The sequence below is a fragment of the Cherax quadricarinatus genome, chromosome 4 (assembly GCF_038502225.1).
Source record: "Cherax quadricarinatus isolate ZL_2023a chromosome 4, ASM3850222v1, whole genome shotgun sequence".
In the NCBI taxonomy this organism is placed as follows: Eukaryota; Metazoa; Arthropoda; class Malacostraca; order Decapoda; family Parastacidae; genus Cherax; species Cherax quadricarinatus.
The window spans coordinates 16307697-16332459 of NC_091295.1; the positions used below are offsets into that span (position 1 = coordinate 16307697).

General features: G+C 39.2%; 1 protein-coding gene across 2 annotated transcripts in view; it reads right to left on the reverse strand.

The window, feature by feature from the left end:
- Positions 1-1159: 1159 nt before the first annotated feature.
- Positions 1160-24763, reverse strand: part of LOC128684187 (ribosomal silencing factor RsfS-like protein, 312) — a 44734-nt gene continuing 21130 nt past the window's right edge. For both annotated transcript variants that reach the window (XM_053770339.2, XM_053770338.2), the window contains exons 5-6: positions 18598-18772; positions 1160-3104 (exon numbers count right to left, since the gene is read on the reverse strand). In XM_053770339.2, coding sequence (XP_053626314.2) covers positions 2920-3104; positions 18598-18772 — 360 coding nt within the window. In that variant the 3' untranslated portion in view covers positions 1160-2919. The remainder of the gene's footprint in view (positions 3105-18597; positions 18773-24763) is intronic.

The window sequence follows — 24763 nt, forward strand, 5'->3', positions numbered from 1 at the left end:
TCAAAATGGGAATTGACACAGTTACTTTTTGCTGATGATACTGTGCTTATGGGAGATTCTAAAGAAAAATTGCAAAGGTTAGTGGATGAGTTTGGGAATGTGTGTAAAGGTAGAAAGTTGAAAGTGAACATAGAAAAGAGTAAGGTGATGAGGGTGTCAAATGATTTAGATAAAGAAAAATTGGATATCAAATTGGGGAGGAGGAGTATGGAAGAAGTGAATGTTTTCAGATACTTGGGAGTTGACGTGTCGGCGGATGGATTTATGAAGGATGAGGTTAATCATAGAATTGATGAGGGAAAAAAGGTGAGTGGTGCGTTGAGGTATATGTGGAGTCAAAAAACGTTATCTATGGAGGCAAAGAAGGGAATGTATGAAAGTATAGTAGTACCAACACTCTTATATGGGTGTGAAGCTTGGGTGGTAAATGCAGCAGCGAGGAGACGGTTGGAGGCAGCGGAGATGTCCTGTTTAAGGGCAATGTGTGGTGTAAATATTATGCAGAAAATTCGGAGTGTGGAAATTAGGAGAAGGTGTGGAGTTAATAAAAGTATTAGTCAGAGGGCAGAAGAGGGGTTGTTGAGGTGGTTTGGTCATTTAGAGAGAATGGATCACAGTAGAATGACATGGAAAGCATATAAATCTATAGGGGAAGGAAGGCGGGGTAGGGGTCGTCCTCGAAAGGGTTGGAGAGAGGGGGTAAAGGAGGTTTTGTGGGTAAGGGGCTTGGACTTCCAGCAAGCGTGCGTGAGCGTGTTAGATAGGAGTGAATGGAGACGAATGGTACTTGGGACCTGACGATCTGTTGGAGTGTGAGCAGGGTAATATTTAGTGAAGGGATTCAGGGAAACCGGTTATTTTCATATAGTCGGACTTGAGTCCTGGAAATGGGAAGTACAATGCCTGCACTTTAAAGGAGGGGTTTGGGATATTGGCAGTTTGGAGGGATATGTTGTGTATCTTTATATGTTTATGCTTCTAGACTGTTGTATTCTGAGCACCTCTGCAAAAACAGTGATAATGTGCGAGTGTGGTGAAAGTGTTGAATGATGATGAAAGTATTTTCTTTTTGGGGATTTTCTTTCTTTTTTGGGTCACCCTGCCTCGGTGGGAGACGGCCGACTTGTTTAAAAAAAAAAAAAAAAAAAAAAAATAATAATAATAATGTAATAATCTTTATTTCCACAAGTACATGTACAAGGTATACAGTCCTAGCTGACATCAATGTCATACTACTAAAAATCCACCTGGAGTTCATTATCTTTGTAACTTGTTCAGCTATCAAAACTTTGGAGTCCAGTCCCTGGACCAATTATGTACCTCTGTAATCTTTTGACTACCACCCACAGGATGGGTATGGGGTGCATAATAAACATATTAAACTAATATAAAAACTGATAATAAAACTAATATATAAAACTATATATATAAAAAAAACCTTGTTATGCAGAGCATTTCTGGCAAATTAGGTCAATTTTGTCTCAGGATGCGACCCACACTAGTCGACTAACACCCAGGTACCCACTTTATTGATGGGTGAACTGGGACAACTGGTGTAAGGAAACACACCCAATGTCTCTACCCTTGGCGGGAATCGAATCCAGACCCTCACCGTGCGAAGCGAGAGCTTTTGTGCCTAGTGGCAAAATCAGACAACCATACAATTATTGCAATTTGTTTATTAAAACAAGGACACGTGTGCAAACACTTGGCTCATTTCATTAAGAAATGTGCCAGTCCTGAGACCATGTTCTCTCCTATCATAGGAATGAACAAAGTCCCAGGACCAAGATGTTTCCTAACAAAATGTCTTAAGTGTTTACACAGGTGTTATTTTCCTCATCGTGTCAGTATCAAATACAGTACCTGGTTTCACAGTTTGGTTATTGGTGGATACAGGTATAGAAAATTATAAGGGAAAAATGGTTACGGTTGAGCTGCGTTACTCCCACTCTAACCTCACAAAGAACTTGATTTTTTTCAGTCACTTTGCAGTCCTTGAGTTACCCCCAATGTTGCTGTACACATGACCAATATGGCTTGAAAGCCATATGGGCCATAAAGCACTAAAAGGCTGAGGATAACTAGCGGGAAAAGTAATGGAATAAATAAATTTACGTACTGCAATTGTTTATAAATTCAATTGAAAGTGCATCCAAAATCAAATTGCACATACTGTGAAGTCCTTTTCACATGCTATTTGATTTTGAATGCATTTTTTCAAATGAATTTATAATAAAAAATCCACTATATAGGCAAGCTTGGACAAAAATAGTAACTAGTCTTTTCAATGAGGTAAAATCAAATTTCTGAAATTAAAATTTCTGCTTAACACTCAAGTTCACACACTTCTTGGCAACACTGTTAATAACACTGTACACTATACTTTAATGACAATAAACACTAAGTCCACATAAAAATTGGAGACCAAATGATGATAGTATGCAAGTGTGTATGCTTGTTGTTCCTGGGCAGAGCCACTTGTCCAGGAATAATGAAAATGGAAAGATTGTGGATGAAGTGCTGATCGGATATACCTGTGATGAAATGGATCAAGTCCGCTTCATGTATTATTCTATGGTTCTATTAAAATGAATCTACTTATCAACCAAGTCTAACTTTATACGTGTTAAATAAAATTATATACTGTATTATTCTATGATCTAACTAATGCAAATCTAGTTATCAAACCAAGTCTAACTTTTATACATTGAATAAGTACTGGAGTGTTATCTCTCGCTTACTCAATAATGGTAGTCACAAACATTCCAGTATAGTTCACTGAACAAATTAAAACTAAACTGAACTTTTTATTAAAGCTGGAAAATAGAAAGTGAAGAGTCAAAACATTTGAAGCCTAAATTAATAATGCATAACAGAAAATAAAATTAATGTCATAGAAAAAGCAACATTTAGCATTTACACTGATTTATTTTCAGAAGGAAGGGTTGATGCTGTGAATCCAGCCAAAGGATCAGACATGTCCATGAGACTCTCTTCTTTCTCCTGACATTGCTCATCATACTGTGGACCAACTGTCCACAGAGTCTCCAGGTTATAGATTTCTCTCTGCTGAGGTTTCATGATATGCAAAGCAATGTTACCTGTGATGACAGACACAACTGTATTACATCATTTGTATCGGTGGTTCAGTACTTATTAAACATTATGTAAAGTTGGCAGAAAAGTTATAATTGACAATGATCAGTCACAATAACTAAATTTTTTTTTTTTAACAAGTCAGCCGTTTCCCACAGAGGCAGGGTGACCCAAAAAGAAAATACTTTCATCATCATTCAACACTTTCACCTCACTCACACATAATCACTGTTTTTGGAGAGGTGCTCAGAATACAACAGTTTAGAAGCATATACATATAAAGATACACAACATATCCCTCCAAACTGCCAATATCCCAAACCCCTCCTTTAAAGTGCAGGCATTGTACTTCCCATTTCCAGGACTCAAGTCCAACTATATAAAATAACTGGTTTCCCTGAATCCCTTCACTAAATATTACCCTGCCCACACTCCAACAGCTCGTCAGGTCCCAAATACCATTCATCTCCATTAACTCCTATTTAACACGCTCACGCACGCTTGCTGGAAGTCCAAGCCCCTCACCCACAAAACCTCCTTTACCCCCTCCCTCCAACCCTTTCGAGGACGACCCCTACCCTGCCTTCCTTCCCCTACAGATTTATACACTCTCCATGTCATTCTACTTTGATCCATTCTCTCTAAATGACCAAACTACCTTAACAACCCCTCTTCAGCCCTCTGACTAATACTTTTATTAACTCCACGCCTCCTAATTTCCACACTCCAAATTTTCTGCATAATATTTACACCACACATTGCCCTTAGACAGGACATCTCCACTACCTCCAACTACCTCCTCGCTGCAGCATTTACAACCCAAGCTTCACATCCATATAAGAGGGTTGGTACCACTATATGTACTTTCATACATTCCCTTCTTTGCCTCCATAGATAACATTCCTTGTCTCCACATATACCTCAATGCACCACTCACCTTTTTTCCCTCATCAATTCTATGATTAACCTCATCCTTCATAAATCCATCCGCTGATACGTCAACTCCCAAATATCTGAAAACATTCACTTCTTCCATACTCCTCCTCCCCAATTGATATCCAATTTTTCTTTATCTACATCATTTGATACCCTCATCACCTTACTCTTTTCTATGTTCACTTTCAACTTTCTACCTTTACACACACTCCCAAATTCGTCCACTAACCTCTGCAATTTTTCTTTAGACTCACCCATAAGCACAGTATCATCAGCAAAAAGTAACTGTGTCACTTCCCATTTTGTATTTGATTCCCCATAATTTAATCCCACCCCTCTCCCGAGCACCCTAGCATTTACTTCTTTTACAACTCCATCTATAAATATATTAAACAACCATGATGACATTACACATCCCTGTCTAAGACCTACTTTTACCAGGAAGTAGTCCCCCTCTCTTCTACACACCCTAACCTGAGCCTCACTGTCCTCATAAAAACTCTTTACAGCATTTAGTAACTTACCACCTATTCCATATACTTGCAACATCTGCCACATTGCTCCCCTATCCACTCTATCATATGCCTTTTCTAAATCCATAAATGCAATAAAAACTTCCCAACCTTTATATAAATACTGTTCACATATATGCTTCAATGTAAATACCTGATCTACACATCCCCTACCCACTCTAAAACCTCCTTGCTCATCCGCAATCCTACATTCTGTCTTACCTCTAATTTTTTCAATAATAACTCTACTGTACACTTTTCCTGGTATACTCAGTAAACTAATTTCTCTATAATTTTTACAATCTCTTTTGTTCCCCTTCCCTTTATATAAAGGGACTATACATGCTCTCTGCCAATCCTTAGGTACCTTCCCCCCTTTCATATATTTACTAGACAAAAATACCAACCACTCCAACACTATATCCCCCCCTGCTTTTAACTTTTCTGTCATGATCCTGTCAGTTCCAGTTGCTTTACCCCCTTTCATTCTAAGTAATGCCTCACGCACCTCCCCCACACATACATCCTGCTCTTCTTCACTCCTAAAAGATGGCATACCTTCCTGGCCAGTGCATGGAATTACCGCCTCCCATTCTTCGTCGACATTTAAAAGTTCCTTAAAGTATTCTCGCCATCTACTCAATACCTCCATCTCCCCATCTACTAACTCTCCTACTCTGTTTTTAACTGACAAATCCATTTGTTCCCTAGGCTTTCTTAACTTGTTTAACTCACTCCAAAATTGTTTCTTATTTTCATTAAAATTTCTTGACAGTGCCTCTCCCACTCTATCATCTGCTCTCCTTTTGCACTCTCTCACCACTCTTTTTACCTTTCTTTTACTCTCCATATACTCTGCTCTTCTTGTAACACTTCTGCTTTGTAAAAACCTCTCATAAGCTACCTTTCTCTCTTTTATCACACCCTTTACTTCATCATTCCACCAATCACTCCTCTTTCCTCCTGCACCCACCCTCCTATAGCTACAAACTTCTGCCCCACATTCTACTACTGCATTTTTAAAACTCTTCACCCCCCCCCCCACTACTCATACTTGCACCAGCCCACCTTTCTGCCAATAGTTGCTTATGTCTCACCTGAACTTCCGCCTCCCTTAGTTTATACACTTTCACCTCCCTCTTAATTGTTGTTGCCATTTTCCTCTTGTCCCATCTACCTCTTACTCTAACTGTAGATACAAATAGATAATGATCCGATATATCAGTTCAAATCACAACGAGTTCACCAAATTTTAATATTAAGGCATCCCACTACCAATTTCTCTATTCTGCTCTGAAATGCATATCTAACAGTATTTTGCCAGGCTTCAGTCCTGGAGGTGGGAAATACAATGCCTGCACTTTAAAGGAAGGGTTAAGAATATTGACTGTTTGGAGTCACATCTAAACTGTCACATCTGGGCACTTCTGCAAAGACAGTGATTATGTATGAATGATGGTGAAAGTGTTGAACGACGATAAAAGTTTTTTCTTTCTTTGTGGGTCACCTTGTCTTGGTGGGAAAAGGCTGATGTGTAAAAAAAAAAAGACATTTATTTACTAAACTTTAATTAAACTGTAAAATGCAAAAAAGTGTAGCCTCAGAAGTATAAGTACATACTTTAGAATATGCTCAATTTTAACCAGAAAATGGCTTGAAATGAACCTAGACTTCATGGAAAAATTATACTCTTAAATTTCCATCTGTACTCATTCCTTGGATCAAAGTATTTTATCCACAGTGGTATATTACAGACCATTCTGGAGAAATACCCTGACTTTGCTAGATGTAAATAATGCATTACCATGTATGTATGTATGTATGTATGTATGTGTATATATATGTATATACAGTGGACCCCCGCTTAACGATCACCTCCAAATGTGACCAATTATGTAAGTGTATTTATGTAAGTGCGTTTGTACGTGTATGTTTGGGGGTCTGAAATTGACTAATCTACTTCACAATATTCCTTATGGGAAAAAATTCGGTCAGTACTGGCACCTGAACATACTACTGGAATGAAAAAAGTTCGTTAACCGGGGGTCCTCTGTATGTATATATATATATGTATGTATGTATATATATATATATATATATATATATATATATATATATATATATATATATATATATATATATATATATATATATATATATATATACATATATATATACATATATATATATATATATATATATATATATATATATATATATATATATATATATATATATATATATATATATATATATATATATATATATATATATATATATATATGTGTGTGTGTGTGTGTGTGTGTGTGTGTGTGTGAACAGTATTTAGATAAAGATAGGGAAGTTTTTATTGCATTTATGGATTTAGAAAAGGCATATGATAGAGTGGATAGAGGAGCAATGTGGCAGATGTTGCAAGTATATGGAATAGGTGGTAAGTTATTAAATGCTGTAAAGAGTTTTTATGAGGATAGTGAGGCTCAGGTTAGGGTGTGTAGAAGAGAGGGAGACTACTTCCCGGTAAAAGTAGGTCTTAGACAGGGATGTGTAATGTCACCATGGTTGTTTAATATATTTATTGATGGGGTTGTTAAGGAAGTAAATGCTAGGGTGTTTGGGAGAGGGGTGGGATTAAATTATGGGGAATCAAATTCAAAATGGGAATTGACACAGTTACTTTTTGCTGATGATACTGTGCTTATGGGAGATTCTAAAGAAAAATTGCAAAGGTTAGTGGATGAGTTTGGGAATGTGTGTAAAGGTAGAAAGTTGAAAGTGAACATAGAAAAGAGTAAGGTGATGAGGGTATCAAATGATTTAGATAAAGAAAAATTGGATATCAAATTGGGGAGGAGGAGTATGGAAGAAGTGAATGTTTTCAGATACTTGGGAGTTGACGTGTCAGCGGATGGATTTATGAAGGATGAGGTTAATCATAGAATTGATGAGGGAAAAAAGGTGAGTGGTGCACTGAGGTATATGTGGAGTCAAAAAATGTTATCTATGGAGGCAAAGAAGGGAATGTATGAAAGTATAGTAGTACCAACACTCTTATATGGATGTGAAGCTTGGGTGGTAAATGCAGCAGCGAGGAGACGGTTGGAGGCAGTGGAGATGTCCTGTCTAAGGGCAATGTGTGGTGTAAATATTATGCAGAAAATTCGGAGTGTGGAAATTAGGAGAAGGTGTGGAGTTAATAAAAGCATTAGTCAGAGGGCAGAAGAGGGGTTGTTTAGGTGGTTTGGTCATTTAGAGAGAATGGATCAAAGTAGAATGACATGGAAAGCATATAAATCTATAGGGGAAGGAAAGAGGGGTAGGGGTCGTCCTCGAACGGGTTGGAAAGAGGGGGTAAAGGAGGTTTTGTGGGTGAGGGGCTTGGACTTCCAGCAAGCGTGCATGAGCGTGTTAGATAGGAGTGAATGGAGACGAATGATACTTGGGACCTGACGATCTGTTGGAATGTGAGCAGGGTAATATTTAGTGAAGGGATTCAGGGAAACCGGTTATTTTCATATAGTCGGACTTGAGTCCTGGAAATGGGAAGTACAATGCCTGCACTTTAAAGGAGGGGTTTGGGATATTGGCAGTTTGGAGGGATATGTTGTGTATCTTTATACGTATATGCTTCTAAACTGTTGTATTCTGAGCACCTCTGCAAAAGCAGTGATAATGTGTGAGTGTGGTGAAAGTGTTGAATGATGATGAAAGTATTTTCTTTTTGGGGATTTTCTTTCTTTTTTTTGGGTCACCCTGCCTCGGTGGGAGACGACCAACTTGTTGAAAAAAAAAATATATATATATATTTGTGTGTGTGTGTGGGGGGTGTGGGGGGTGTGTGTGTGTGTGTGTGTGGGGGTGTGTGTGTGTGGGGGGGGTGTATGTGGGGGGGTGTGGGTGTGTGGGGGTGTGGGTGTGTGGGTGTGTGGGTGTGGGTGTGAACAGTATTTAGATAAAGATAGGGAAGTTTTTATTGCATTTATGGATTTAGAAAAGGCATATGATAGAGTGGATAGAGGAGCAATGTGGCAGATGTTGCAAGTATATGGAATAGGTGGTAAGTTATTAAATGCTGTAAAGAGTTTTTATGAGGATAGTGAGGCTCAGGTTAGGGTGTGTAGAAGAGAGGGAGACTACTTCCCGGTAAAAGTAGGTCTTAGACAGGGATGTGTAATGTCACCATGGTTGTTTAATATATTTATTGATGGGGTTGTTAAGGAAGTAAATGCTAGGGTGTTTGGGAGAGGGGTGGGATTAAATTATGGGGAATCAAATTCAAAATGGGAATTGACACAGTTACTTTTTGCTGATGATACTGTGCTTATGGGAGATTCTAAAGAAAAATTGCAAAGGTTAGTGGATGAGTTTGGGAATGTGTGTAAAGGTAGAAAGTTGAAAGTGAACATAGAAAAGAGTAAGGTGATGAGGGTATCAAATGATTTAGATAAAGAAAAATTGGATATCAAATTGGGGAGGAGGAGTATGGAAGAAGTGAATGTTTTCAGATACTTGGGAGTTGACGTGTCAGCGGATGGATTTATGAAGGATGAGGTTAATCATAGAATTGATGAGGGAAAAAAGGTGAGTGGTGCACTGAGGTATATGTGGAGTCAAAAAATGTTATCTATGGAGGCAAAGAAGGGAATGTATGAAAGTATAGTAGTACCAACACTCTTATATGGATGTGAAGCTTGGGTGGTAAATGCAGCAGCGAGGAGACGGTTGGAGGCAGTGGAGATGTCCTGTCTAAGGGCAATGTGTGGTGTAAATATTATGCAGAAAATTCGGAGTGTGGAAATTAGGAGAAGGTGTGGAGTTAATAAAAGCATTAGTCAGAGGGCAGAAGAGGGGTTGTTTAGGTGGTTTGGTCATTTAGAGAGAATGGATCAAAGTAGAATGACATGGAAAGCATATAAATCTATAGGGGAAGGAAAGAGGGGTAGGGGTCGTCCTCGAACGGGTTGGAAAGAGGGGGTAAAGGAGGTTTTGTGGGTGAGGGGCTTGGACTTCCAGCAAGCGTGCATGAGCGTGTTAGATAGGAGTGAATGGAGACGAATGATACTTGGGACCTGACGATCTGTTGGAATGTGAGCAGGGTAATATTTAGTGAAGGGATTCAGGGAAACCGGTTATTTTCATATAGTCGGACTTGAGTCCTGGAAATGGGAAGTACAATGCCTGCACTTTAAAGGAGGGGTTTGGGATATTGGCAGTTTGGAGGGATATGTTGTGTATCTTTATACGTATATGCTTCTAAACTGTTGTATTCTGAGCACCTCTGCAAAAGCAGTGATAATGTGTGAGTGTGGTGAAAGTGTTGAATGATGATGAAAGTATTTTCTTTTTGGGGATTTTCTTTCTTTTTTTTGGGTCACCCTGCCTCGGTGGGAGACGACCAACTTGTTGAAAAAAAAAATATATATATATATTTGTGTGTGTGTTGGGGGGGTGTGGGGGGTGTGTGTGTGTGTGTGTGTGGGGGTGTGTGTGTGTGGGGGGGGTGTATGTGGGGGGGTGTGGGTGTGTGGATGTGTGGGTGTGTGGGTGTGTGGGTGTGGGTGTGTGGGTGTGGGTGTGTGGGTGTGGGTGTGTGGGTGTGTGGGTGTGTGGGTGTGTGGGTGTGGGTGTGTGGGTGTGGGTGTGTGGGTGTGGGTGTGTGTGGGTGTGGGTGTGTGGGTGTGGGTGTGTGTGGGTGGGTGTATGCATATAGTATTTGTATGCTCGTGTGTGTGTGGGTGTGTGGGTGTGCGTGCTTGTGTGTATGCATATAGTATTTGTATGCTCGTGTGTACTCACCTAATTGTGGTTGCAGGGGTCGAGACTCAGCTCCTGGCCCCGCCTCTTCACTGATCGCTACTAGGTCCTCTCTCTCTCTGCTTCCTGAGCTGTATCATACCTCTTCTTAAAACTATGTATGGTTCCTGCCTCCACTACTTCACTTGCTAGGCTATTCCACTTCCTGACAACTCTATGACTGAAGAAATACTTCCTAACGTCCCTGTGACTCGTCTGAGTCTTCAGCTTCCAGTTGTGACCCCTTGTCCCTGTGTCCCCTCTCTGGAACATCCTATCTCTGTCCACCTTGTCTATTCCCCGCAGTATCTTGTATGTCGTTATCATGTCTCCCCTGACCCTTCTGTCCTCCAGTGTCGTCAGTCCGATCTCCCTCAACCTTTCCTCGTACGACATTCCCCTGAGCTCTGGGACTAGCCTTGTTGCAAACCTTTGTACTTTCTCTAACTTCTTGACGTGCTTGACCAGGTGTGGGTTCCAGACTGGTGCTGCATACTCCAGTATGGGCCTAACATACACAGTGTACAGTGTCTTGAACGATTCCTTATTAAGGTATCGGAACGCTATTCTCAGGTTTGCCAGGCGCCCGTATGCTGCAGCAGTTATTTGGTTGATGTGTGCCTCCGGTGATGTGCTCGGTGTTATGGTCACCCCAAGGTCTTTCTCCCTGAGTGAGGTCTGTAGTCTTTGTCCACCTAGCCTATACTCTGTCTGCGGTCTTCTTTGCCCCTCCCCAATCTTCATGACTTTGCATTTGGCTGGATTGAATTCGAAAAGCCAGTTACTGGACCACATGTCCAGCCTGTCCAGGTCTCTTTGCAGTCCTGCCTCATCCTCATCCGATTTAATTCTTCTCATCAACTTCACATCATCTGCGAATAGGGACACTTCAGAGTCTATTCCTTCCATCATGTCGTTCACATATATCAAAAATAGCACTGGTCCTAGAACTGACCCCTGTGGGACCCCGCTCGTCACAGGCACCCACTGTGATACCTCTTCACGTACCATGACTTGTTGCTGCCTCCCTGTCAGGTATTCCCTGATCCATTGCAGTGCCCTCCCTGTTACATGCGCCTGATCCTCCAGCTTCTGCACTAATCTCTTGTGGGGAACTGTGTCAAAGGCCTTCCTGCAGTCTAGGAAAACGCAATCTACCCACCCCTCTCTCTCGTGTCTTACTTCTGTTACCTTGTCATAAAACTCCAGGAGGTTTGTGATACAAGATTTGCCTTCCATGAACCCATGCTGGTTTTCATTTATAATCTTGTTCCATTCCAGGTGTTCGACCACTCTCCTCCTGATAATCTTCTCCATGTCTTTGCACACAATACATGTCAGAGACACAGGTCTGTAGTTTAGCGCCTCGTTTCTGTTTCCTTTCTTAAATATGGGGACTACATTAGCTGTCTTCCATTTCTCAGGTAGTTGCCCAGTTTCAAGGGATGTGTTGAAGATTGTGGTTAGAGGCACGCACAGCATCTCTGCTCCTTCTCTAAGGACCCATGGGGAGATGTTGTCCGGTCCCATCGCCTTTGAGGTGTCAAGGTCACTTAGGAGCTTCTTCACCTCCTCCTCAGTTGTTCGTATGTCATCCAACACTTGTTGGTATATTCCCTCTTGATGTTCCCTTCCGTGCTGTCTTCCCACAACCCTTCCTGTCTCTACTGTAAAAACTTCCTTATATCTCCTGTTCAGCTCCTCACATACCTCCTGATCATTTCTTGTGAGTTCTCCACCTTCTGTCCTTAATCTGATCACCTGGTCTTTGACTGTTGTCTTCCTCCTGATGTGGCTATACAACAGTTTCGGGTCAGTCTTGATTCTCGATGCTATGTCATTTTCATACTGTGCGTGCTTGTGTGTATGCATGTATTTGTACGCTCGTGTGCATGTGTCTGTGCGTGCGCCCTCGTGTGTGTATGTGTATGCGTGCGCGCTAGTGTGGATGTATGACCCACTTAATACTTGTATTTATAACTCATTACAATTGTGACCAGGTGTGGACGTATCAGTGGTTCATTACTTTGTAATTTGTTCATGACTGTAACCATGTATAAGAGTGAGGCTGATTCATTACCTCTGTAACTTGCCATGATTGTGACCAGATCTACCTGGAGTTCATTACCTTTGTAACTAGTTCAGCTATCATAACTTTGGGGTCCAGTTACTGGACCCATTATGTACCTTTGTAATCTTTTGACTACCACCCACAGGATGGGTATGGGGTGCATAATAAACATATTAAACTAAACTAACTTGGATCCCCACAGGTGCAACTCAAAACTCATGCAACTTGACCCTATCACTGTTCAGACCCCCAAAATTAAAAAAACATTCTTTTGAAATTGTAGAGAATCTTTTTCTGAAGGCAATAACGCCTAAAGTACAAAATTTGATGGAAAACTAACAGAATTATGCAGGCGCAATGCTAGCAGTCTTGGCACAATTTACACTGGCATTTTTACCACGTTTGAGCTCTATTTAAAGCCAATTCCTTTGCTCCATTTGACCAAATTCTTAGCTATTTCACTATTACACCTTCTGTTTTATTGACTGAGCACAAGAAACTGCCCATTCAACTATTTCAACTACCCTATAAAATGCAATGAAGTCAATAACTTGGCCAATTTTATGAAAAAAAAAAAAAAAAAATTAAAACAGTCCAAAATAATGCAGATATTCTTGGCACTAAAACATTTCCTCTGTTCATTAGTCACATCCCCAGACCTCTCCTATATTACACTCACTTTCCATTTTGAATTCTAAAATAGATTTACTCTATGTCTTGGATAATAAAACATAACTACGAATGATTGGTCATGGTTTATGGTGTCCCAATAATTAAATCAGATTTATTAAAACCCATAAAACAGAGTGTTCTAAGGAATATTGGCACCAATCAAATATTTCCACTACTTTGAGCTCAACTTCAAGCTACTGCTGGTTTTGAAATGCACAAAGTATGTCTTCCATTGTATCAAATGATATCAAGAAACAGCCAATAACACCATAAAAGCCATCCAAGAAAACACCTCCAATTTGCTATTTTAAACCATACACAAAGTCACAGTTTTGTTTTTCTCATCATGAACCATGTGTGGCAGGATTTTATTTATAATGTGCATATATACCATACAGACCCATTCTCCGATATCTAGGCCAAAATTTACCACTCACAGAACTAGAACTACATAAAGGATCCCAGCCTCAATGACACAGTTCTATGTAATAGCCACTGAAAGGGTTAATATGCCAATCAAATCTACAAATGCTATCTTAACCTTATACGTATAGAGACGGAAATTTAATGATACCTTAAAAGTAAAAAATAACCTAAATAAATAAATAAATAAAGGGTCCCCTCCATGTCAATGTCTACCACTTATATAGACTTTTTTGTTTTTTTCAGCACATTAGCCTTCTTTCCCTGAGGTAGGTCAACCCAAAAAAGAAGTAATACTTTCACCATCATTCACTCTATCTTTGTCTTGCCAGACATGTAGATACTACAGTTCAGATGCCTCATCCAAGAAGGTACTACTGTCCTTCCAAACAAGTGTGAAACAGAAACCTATAATCATTTTACACAATGATAGGACTGCTGGTGTCTTTTCTTTATCTCATAAACATGTAAGATAACAGGTACATCTTGTTACTTCTACTTACATTTAGGTCACACTATACATACATTATTTTTTTTATTTTTTTTATTATCACACTGGCCAATTCCCACCAAGGCAGGGTGGCCCGAAAAAGAAAAACTTTCACCATCATTCACTCCATCACTGTCTTGCCAGAAGGGTGCTTTACACTACAGTTTTTAAACTGCAACATTAACACCCCTCCTTCAGAGTGCAGGCACCGTACTTCCCATCTCCAGGACTCAAGTCCGGCCTGCTGGTTTCCCTGAATCCCTTCATAAATGTTACTTTGCTCACACTCCAACAGCACGTCAAGTATTAAAAACCATTCGTCTCCATTCACTCCTATCAAACACGCTCACGTACGCCTGCTGGAAGTCCAAGCCTCTCGCACACAAAACCTCCTTTACCCCCTCCCTCCAACCTTTCCTAGGCCGACCTCTACCCCGCCTTCCTTCCACTACAGACTGATACACTCTTGAAGTCATTCTGTTTCTCTCCATTCTCTCTACATGTCCGAACCACCTCAACAACCCTTCCTCAGCCCTCTGGACAACAGTTTTGGTAATCCCGCACCTCCTCCTAACTTCCAAACTACAAATTCTCTGCATTATGTTCACACCACACATTGCCCTCAGACATGACATCTCCACTGCCTCCAGCCTTCTCCTCGCTGCAACATTCATCACCCATGCTTCACACCCATATAAGAGCGTTGGTAAAACTATACTCTCATACATGTCCACATATATGTATATACACCCATCTGAGTTTCTTTTATTTTCTTAATAGTTTCTTGTTCTTATTTCTTTTCATCTCCATGGGAAGTGAAAAAAATAATCTTTTCTCCATAAGCCATATGTCATAAAAGCTGACTAAAATGCCAGGAGGAATGGGCTAGTCACCCTTCTGCATAAATTACTAAAACAAATAAGAAGTCTGGCTTTATTTATTTTATTATTATCACACTGGCCGATTCCCACCAAGGCAGGGTGGCCCGAAAAAGAAAAACTTTCACCATCATTCACTCCATCACTGTCTTGCCAGAAGGGTGCTTTACACTACAGTTTTTAAACTGCAACATTAACACCCCTCCTTCAGAGTGCAGGCACTGTACTTCCCATCTCCAGGACTCAAGTCCAGCCTGCCGGTTTCCCTGAACCCCTTCATAAATGTTACTTTGCTCACACTCCAACAGCACGTCAAGTATTAAAAACCATTTGTCTCCATTCACTCCTAACAAACACGCTCATGCATGCCTGCTGGAAGTCCAAGCCCCTCGCACACAAAACCTCCTTTACCCCCTCCCTCCAACCTTTCCTAGGCCGACCCCTACCCCGCCTTCCTTCCACTACAGACTGATACACTCTTGAAGTCATTCTGTTTCTCTCCATTCTCTCTACATGTCCGAACCACCTCAACAACCCTTCCTCAGCCCTCTGGACAACAGTTTTGGTAACCCCGCACCTCCTCCTAACTTCCAAACTACGAATTCTCTGCATTTATTCACACCACACATTGCCCTCAGACATGACATCTCCACTGCCTCCAGCCTTCTCCTCGCTGCAACATTCATCACCCATGCTTCACACCCATATAGGAGCGTTGGTAAAACTATACTCTCATACATTACCCTCTTTGCCTCCAAGGACAAAGTTCTTTGTCTCCAGACTCCTAAGTGCACCACTCACCCTTTTTCCCTCATCAATTCTATGATTCACCTCATCTTTCATAGACCCATCCGCTGACACGTCCACTCCCAAATATCTGAATACATTCACCTCCTCCATACTCTCTCCCTCCAATCTGATATCCAATCTTTCATCACCTAATCTTTTTGTTATCCTCATAACCTTACTCTTTCCTGTATTCACTTTTAATTTTCTTCTTTTACATACCCTACCAAATTCATCCACCAATCTCTGCAACTTCTCTTCAGAATCTCCCAAGAGCACAGTGTCATCAGCAAAGAGCAACTGTGACAACTCCCACTTTATGTGTGATTCTTTATCTTTTAACTCCACGCCTCTTGCCAAGACCCTCGCATTTACTTCTCTTACAACCCCATCTATAAATATATTAAACAACCACGGTGACATCACACATCCTTGTCTAAGGCCTACTTTTACTGGGAAATAATTTCCCTCTTTCCTACATACTCTAACTTGAGCCTCACTATCCTCGTAAAAACTTCACTGCTTTCAGTAACCTACCTCCTATACCATACACCTGCAACATCTGCCACATTGCCCCCCTATCCACCCTGTCATACGCCTTTTCCAAATCCATAAATTCCACAAAGACCTCTTTAGCCTTATCTAAATACTGTTCACTTATATGTTTCACTGTAAACACCTGGTCCACACACCCCCTACCTTTCCTAAAGCCTCCTTGTTCATCTGCTATCCTATTCTCCATCTTACTCTTAATTCTTTCAATAATAACTCTACCAAACACTTTACCAGGTATACTCAACAGACTTATCCCCCTATAATTTTTGCACTCTCTTTTGTCCCCTTTGCCTTTATACAAAGGAACTATGCATGCTCTCTGCCAATCCCTAGGTACCTTACCCTCATCCATACATTTATTAAATAATTGCACCAACCACTCCAAAACTATATCCCCACCTGCTTTTAACATTTCTATCTTTATCTCATCAATCCCGGCTGCCTTACCCCCTTTCATTTTACCTACTGCCTCACGAACTTCCCCCACACTCACAACTGGCTCTTCCTCACTCCTACAAGATGTTATTCCTCCTTGCCCTATACACGAAATCACAGCTTCCCTATCTTCATCAACATTTAACAATTCCTCAAAATATTCCCTCCATCTTCCCAATACCTCTAACTCTCCATTTAATAACTCTCCTCTCCTATTTTTAACTGACAAATCCATTTGTTCTCTAGGCTTCCTTAACTTGTTAATCTCACTCCAAAACTTTTTCTTATTTTCAACAAAATTTGTTGATAACATCTCACCCACTCTCTCATTTGCTCTCTTTTTACATTGCTTCACCACTCTCTTAACCTCTCTCTTTTTCTCCATATACTCTTCCCTCCTTGCATCACTTCTACTTTGTAAAAACTTCTCATATGCTAACTTTTTCTCCCTTACTACTCTCTTTACATCATCATTCCACCAATCGCTCCTCTTCCCTCCCGCACCCACCTTCCTGTAACCACAAACTTCTGCTGAACACTCCAACACTACATTTTTAAACCTATCCCATACCTCTTCGACCCCATTGCCTATGCTCTCATTAGCCCATCTATCCTCCAATAGCTGTTTATATCTTACCCTAACTGCCTCCTCTTTTAGTTTATAAACCTTCACCTCTCTCTTCCCTGATGCTTCTATTCTCCTTGTATCCCATCTACCTTTTACTCTCAGTGTAGCTACAACTAGAAAGTGATCTGATATATCTGTGGCCCCTCTATAAACATGTACATCCTGAAGTCTACTCAACAGTCTTTATCTGCCAGTACATAATCCAACAAACTACTGTCATTTCGCCCTACATCATATCTTGTATACTTATTTATCCTCTTTTTCTTAAAATATGTATTACCTATAACTAAACCCCTTTCTAAAGTAATTTCAATCAAAGGGCTCCCATTATCATTTACACCTGGCACCCCAAACTCACCTACCACACCCTCTCTAAAAGTTTCTCCTACTTTAGCATTCAGGTCCCCTACCACAATTACTCTCTCACTTGGTTCAAAGGCTCCTATACATTCACTTAACATCTCTCAAAATCTCTCTCTCTCCTCTACATTCCTCTCTTCTCCAGGTGCATACACGCTTATTATGACCCACTTTTCGCATCCAACCTTTACTTTAATCCACATAATTCTTGAATTTACACATCCATATTCTCTTTTCTCCTTCCATAACTGATCTTTCAACATTACTGCTACCCCTTCCTTTGCTCTAACTCTCTCAGATACTCCAGATTTAATCCCATTTATTTCCCCCCACCGAAACTCCCCTACCCCCTTCAGCTTTGTTTCGCTTAGGGCCAGGACATCCAACTTCTTTTCATTCATAACATCAGCAATCATCTGTTTCTTGTCATCCGCACTACATCCACGCACATTCAAGCATCCCAGTTTTATAAAGTTTTTCTTCTTCTCTTTTTTAATAAATGTCTACAGGAGAAGGGGGTTACTAGCCCATTGCTCCCGGCATTTTAGTCGCCTCATACGACACGCATGGCTTACGGAGGAAAGATTCTTTTCCACTTCCCCATGGACAATAGAAGAAATAAAGAAGAACAAGAGCTATTTAGAAAAAGGAGAAAAACCTAGATGTACGTATATATATATGCATGTGCGTGTCTGTGAAGTGTGACCAAAGTGTAAGTAGGAGTAGCAAGATATGCCTGTTATCTAGCATGTTTATGAGACAGAAAAAGAAACCAGCAATCCTACCATCATGCAAAATAGTTACAGGTTTCTGTTTCACAGTCATCTGGCAGGATGGTAGTACTTCCCTGGGTGGTTGCTGTCTACCAACCTACTGGCTTATCTCCACCAAATATGTTACCAAAGAAAACAGTGTCAAAGATATAGGCAGTTTTATAGAAAAATATAATGAAAATTTACCCATATCCATTGCTATCCAATCTGATCCTTTTCCTTCTACAATCACTGGTGGATCTTGAGGATGCTTTTTCCGCTTGTAAACTTTACGAAGAAGCTGAGCCAAGGCACTGGTGTGTCTTTTAGAATGACTTGAAACAATAACCAGATACTGAACATACTTTATATCTGGAGGAACCTGCAAAATACCATTCCATATAAGAGATTGCCATTACTATATTTTGATGCATAAATGATTAAGAAAGACCTTTAAGAGATTAAGGGGTAACAAAAATTATTATTACACTGATGGGGAGTGCTAAACATGTAGGGGTCAAACAGAACCTTGGGAATGAGGTATTAAGATTCATCCCAAAGAAATGAAAGTCAGGTCCAATTCCTTGGATCAAGAGCCCCTCATTGGCTTCACTTAAGAGGAGAGGAAAAATATAGTAAAGAACATAGGCTCCCCAACTTATGAAGGAGTTGCATTTCTAGTGTTTCATCTTGCACATCTTTCAGAAAAATATAAATTATAATTGTGTGTCACACAACTGTAGACTGGAATTCACAAAACAATTATTTTCTCGATACATCTTTTAGATGTGCAAGAAAGGCATAAAATACCGACAATATGAAAGATAAGACACATGTGCAACATGTATCTTATCTTTCATATTGTCGGTATTTTATACCTTTCTTGCACAACTTGTCAGACACTGCGACATCATGGAATCTTGGTTCTCCTATTATGTCCAAGAATCTGTATTGATAAAGCCACTGGATGGCGAAACGTCTACAATAAAGATATCCAGATGTTGCACATGTGTCTTATCTTTCACATCTTTTAGACCTGGTTTGTAAGTGCAGATTATCATAACTTAAGACATTTATAAATCTATAGGTTTTCCCTAGCTTTATGTAGTCTCACTTTATATGATTTATCATATTATGTCTTAGTTCTACCAGTAATTTCATATGCATGATACACATTTACAGTGCATTAGGTACAATTTGCAAAACTTGCTGAAGATTCTTCTTATGCAGAATTAGGTGGTGATGGCCATGAGTCTGGAACACATCTACAGTATATAGCAAGGGACACCTGCTTTTCTAACATTAGTTTACAAAATTTTTAATTTTTAAAATAATGTAAGGAAGCAAAATATTTGGAGCTGATTCTTTGTAGGGTAACCCAATTTAGTTAGAGAAATGTATATTTTATTAACCCTTAAACGGTCCAAACGTATATATACGTTTTTTCAACATTTGAAAGTATGTAAAAAAAGTAGATTTTTTTTTTTTTTTACATTTGAAAATGTGTAAAAAAAAACTTTGATCTACTTTTTTTTTGTTATATTTGAAAATATGTAAAAAAACATAGATCTACTTTTGGAGCACTACACATGTGAACGTAGATCTGCTTGGACCGTTTACGGGTTAAGATTAGGAGAAATAAAAGGGAAAATATTTTAAATTAAACAACAATTTAAGAAAGTGCAAAGATATAAATACAAGAGATGCAAGTATGCAATAGAGATGTTTAAACCATTCAAAATCTAACAGGTGCATTGCATACTAGTGGCTTTCTTTTGTGCCTAAGAATGTTTTAAATACATGTAAACTACATGATCTTTGTACCATATAGAAAGAAATTAAAATTTGAATTTTCTGAATGAGAACAAAACTGGTAACTGGGGCATGGAGCCTCTAACATCAATCATAACTGGTAAAATTTCTTAGTAAGCTGCAACAGACTGCATAGGCATGATACAGGAAACAAATGCCTCTTCAATGTCCCATGTGTTCCAGTCAACCTGAGTCAAAACTCAATGCTAATAAAAGGCCCCAAAATCTGGAACACTATCATATTCTAAAAGTTCCTCAACTTCCAAAGGTTTTAAAAATATTGTTTAAAAGCACTTGAACATGACATGCTTAATGATAAACACATACAGTATAAATGTAAACCATATCTATTGCAACCTGCCTATCAAATTTCTGTCCAGAATTTATATTCATGCACTACCTGTATTTTTCTACACTCAAAAATTTTCTTCTATTTGATATTACTCTCCCTTTATTATGATAATACTATTTTAATAATCAAAGTTTTGTTACTTAATGTGATCACTGTACTTAAATATCTTATCTTCATATAGTATTACATTCAGCATTTATATAAACTAACCTTAACTATTTTAGCATATAATTATAAGGTGTGTATAAACTTAAGTCTACTGAAATGCACTGAATAACCATGGGCTTTTCCATATATGACACAACCTATATTATTCTGATATACTACATTTATATCATCTTGGGAAATAAACTTATTTGTCTGTCTGTTTAGTGAGGAGTGAGAAGGGGACCCCCATAGGTAGAGAGTGGAAGACATGAGATGGACCTTCCCGGGAACTGAGAGGCAAGTAGCAGTGTAAATAATGTGCAACTTACTCTAGACAGACTCCCCACCCCAGACACTTTCAGCAGAAAAAAATATGAATCTCTGTGTAAACAATGTAAAAATCTTTTGCAAAATAAGTAATAAAAAATTACTGCAAATCCTAAAAGGAAACCTGTATAAATTGAACAGAGTGAGGGATTGATGACAAAATTTAATACAATAGAGAAATACCTTGTAATGGAAATGGAAGACAACATTAAAAAGCCACACACATAAAAAAAATGGATTTTGTGACATTATTATTATTATTGGACAGAAAGATCAAGAGATCATCACTGACATTTGTCACAGGAAGATCATAATGCAGTAAATGAAGAAATGAAGCCTAGAGAAACTTTTAAACTACACTGGCAAAATTTAAAAAAAAATCCACATATGTGGATGGAAGAATGCTGAAGAGGCTGTTCATAACATAATTTGAATCAAAATTTAAATGTACAGCAGTGTGTGGCACCCGCACCTTAAAAGAAAATATGTGGGCAATATTACAAAAAAAAAAACATCCAGTGTAGAACTACAAAATGGTTCCCAGAAGTGAAAAAAAAGTATTACAAAGGAAAGCTGAAAACACTGAAAATACCCTTGTTGACCAAAGGAAGATAACAATTGATATAATAACCAAATGTAAGGTAACAAAGGGTTACAAAAGTGATAAAGATTAATTAGCACTATCAACAGAGAGAACAAGAGGCCAGAGCAGTAAACTGAGAAAAAAGCAATACCAAAAGGATACTAAATAGTTTTTCATAAACAGAGTGGTAAAACAATGGAATGAACTGCAAGTACAGTTGATAATCCTTTAGTATTTGAAATGCTTGGGACCAGATGTGTTTCAGATTTTGTAATATTTGTATAATTGCATCTATAAAATGGGACAGCTTGGGGATGGAACCCAAGTCTAAACATGGTGCTGTACGGATTTTTTTTTTCTTTTTAACATGTCGGCTGTTTCCCACCAAGGCAGGGTGGCCCAAAAAGAAAGAAAAATGCTTTCATCATCATTCAATACTTTCACCATCACTCATACATAATCAGTGTCTTTGCAGAGGTGCTCAGATACGACAGTTTAGAAGTCCCTCCGAACTGCCGATATCATTGTACCAAAAAGCATGATCACTGTTTACAAAAAGAAGATAAATGCAGATTCAAACACTACAACTACTCCAGGCCTGAGACACATTAGGGAGAGGGTACATCATCGATGACATCACTGAGGAAGAACATCAAAAACAGTTGAGGGACCTGCAAGCGGATGCTCTGGAGGAACATCAGAAGCAGTTGAGGGACCTGGAAGTGGATACTCTAGGAATGAGGAAGCACTGTGCTGGATGACATTTTTTAATCATTCTTCCAGTGCCATCTGCGTCAAAAACAATGGTTTTTATCGTAGTAGTCTCTCATCAGCCGTAGTCAGTGTTTTTCTGGGGCAATAACACCAGGACAGCAATGTCTCATCAGCATTGTAGACTTCTTCTGCTGTTAGATTTTTATCAGAAACAATCATAGCAAACACACCAATGAATTTCTCTGCTACTTCGTAATCAGCAGATACTTTAAAGATAAAGATAAAAATATTTATTTTGACAAATTACATGATTGTACAGAGGAATATAACAGTTGGGTGTACATGCCAAAAGCCCCTTTATATGCAGAGCATTTCGGGCAAACTTAGAGATTAACTTAAGAATAGTAAGGCAATAATACATAGTTCATTTGGTCATTAGACGAATTACAATGAGTACAGTAGAATTGTATATTCTATCAGGTAATGATACATGGTTTTTATAAGTCTAGTAGAGACTTATTACACTATTGAATTAGTTGATAAAGATTACAGAATTACAATGTAACAATTTAAAACAATTTACAATATGATGTACATGTATTACAGTTGAGAACTATATTTAAAACAATGAAATTTGGTATTACAATGGAACAATTTACATTATGATGTACTGTATTACAATCCACTACTATTTAAAACAATAGAAAAATAAACATCCTAATTTCGAAGTAGTAAGTGGTTGAGCATTGATAGCACAATATGAGTAGCTTTTGAGAAACTGGTAGTGGTTAGGTACGGTTTGTCTGGTTAATTTTAGGCGACGAGGTGATTTCTTATTAGGCCCTTAAACTGATTTGCAAACAGGGGTCCTTTAGTGTGTTTTGGTAATGAATTCCAGATCTTTGGGCCTTTTACGTGCATAGCATTTTTGCATAGGGAGAGATGAACATGAGGGATATCGAAGAGTGATCTGTGTCTCGTATTATGGTTGTGTGTTCTGTTATAGTTATCTAGATATTTAATGCTGTGCCTTTTCTTAATTTTTTTTTGTGACTAGCCTGCTGAATATTCATAGTTACCTTCAACATTCAGTTTGTCATGATAGATTTTTGCTTGTTTTATGATCAGCATTCCATTAAGCGGCATATGCTCACTCCATTGCTGACGAATCAACTCCATCAATAAACAATCGAGATTTTCACCACTTTCAGCATAAAACTTCAACAATTTGCCCTTCTGTTTCAATAGGTGGTAGACAGTGGTTTTGATAAATGGTTTCAAAAAAAATGACAAGTTGAAGATTGAGACACTTATGCAACATATGAGAATTTTTAATTAGGAAACATTTCACCCCACAGTGGCTTCATCAGTCCAATACAAAGATGAAAGGTGTAAGGAGAAGAGGAGTTTGAGGTAATCAGTCCCTCAACCTGGAGTCAATGTGTTCAGTCCATCAATCTTGTAGAATGTACAGCATAGGGCGAAGACGTGGCTTATATAATGTAGTCAGGTGAGGCGAAGCAGGAGGAGGCGGGATCATAGTGGAACCATCCACTAGTCTAAGGTCTTCGTCCAAAGGTTGGACAAGTTTTGAAGAATTCTTTGTATCAAGATCCCATGATGCTGCTGTGTCTGACAGACATGATAAATGGTTTAAAAAACCGACAAGTTGAAGACCTTTGGATGAAGACCTACTTAGACTAGTGGATGGTTCCACTATGACCCCCACAGTACAAAACACGTGGCAGTCAGCAAATAGGTAACTGCTGGTGACAACAAACTGGCTCTAACACAAAGATGAAGCTGGTCTGTCTTGGCTCAACAGACAGAGGATCGAGCCTGCACCACATCTTGCAATGAATGATCCATTTGTGGCGTGTCATGTCAACACTAAAAACTTTTGGATTTTGGAGGTTTTTTAGATTTTGGAATTTCAGATAAAGGATACTATACTGTACTAAGAAACAAGGAACATAAAAAATCGCAAAAAATAAACACTGAAAAGTAGAAACAATGAGTATACTTCTGCTTTTTTATACAGTGGATCCCCACCTTACGATGGCATCGCGTTACATTAAATCCGCCATACTATACATTTGAATGCAAAAATTTTGCCTCGCCTCATGCGATTCGTCCGGGATGCGTCCCACGTGTGGCCTCGGCGCCAGTGTTTACAAGCCAGCCAGTGAGGTCGCATCCACGCAAACATTCGGTACATTTCACCTTATCCCAGTGTTTTTTGTGCTTGTAACTGCAAAATAAGTCACCATGGGCCCCAAGAAAGCTTCTAGTGCCAACCCTGTGGTAAAAAGGGTGAGAATTAGTATGGAAATTAAGAAAGATTTTGAAGGGTTTGGGGCTAACCCTGAAAAGCCTATGCCAGTTGTGGAATCCATTGTGCCTACTTCAAAGATTAAGGAAATGTGTGCAAAGTGGGT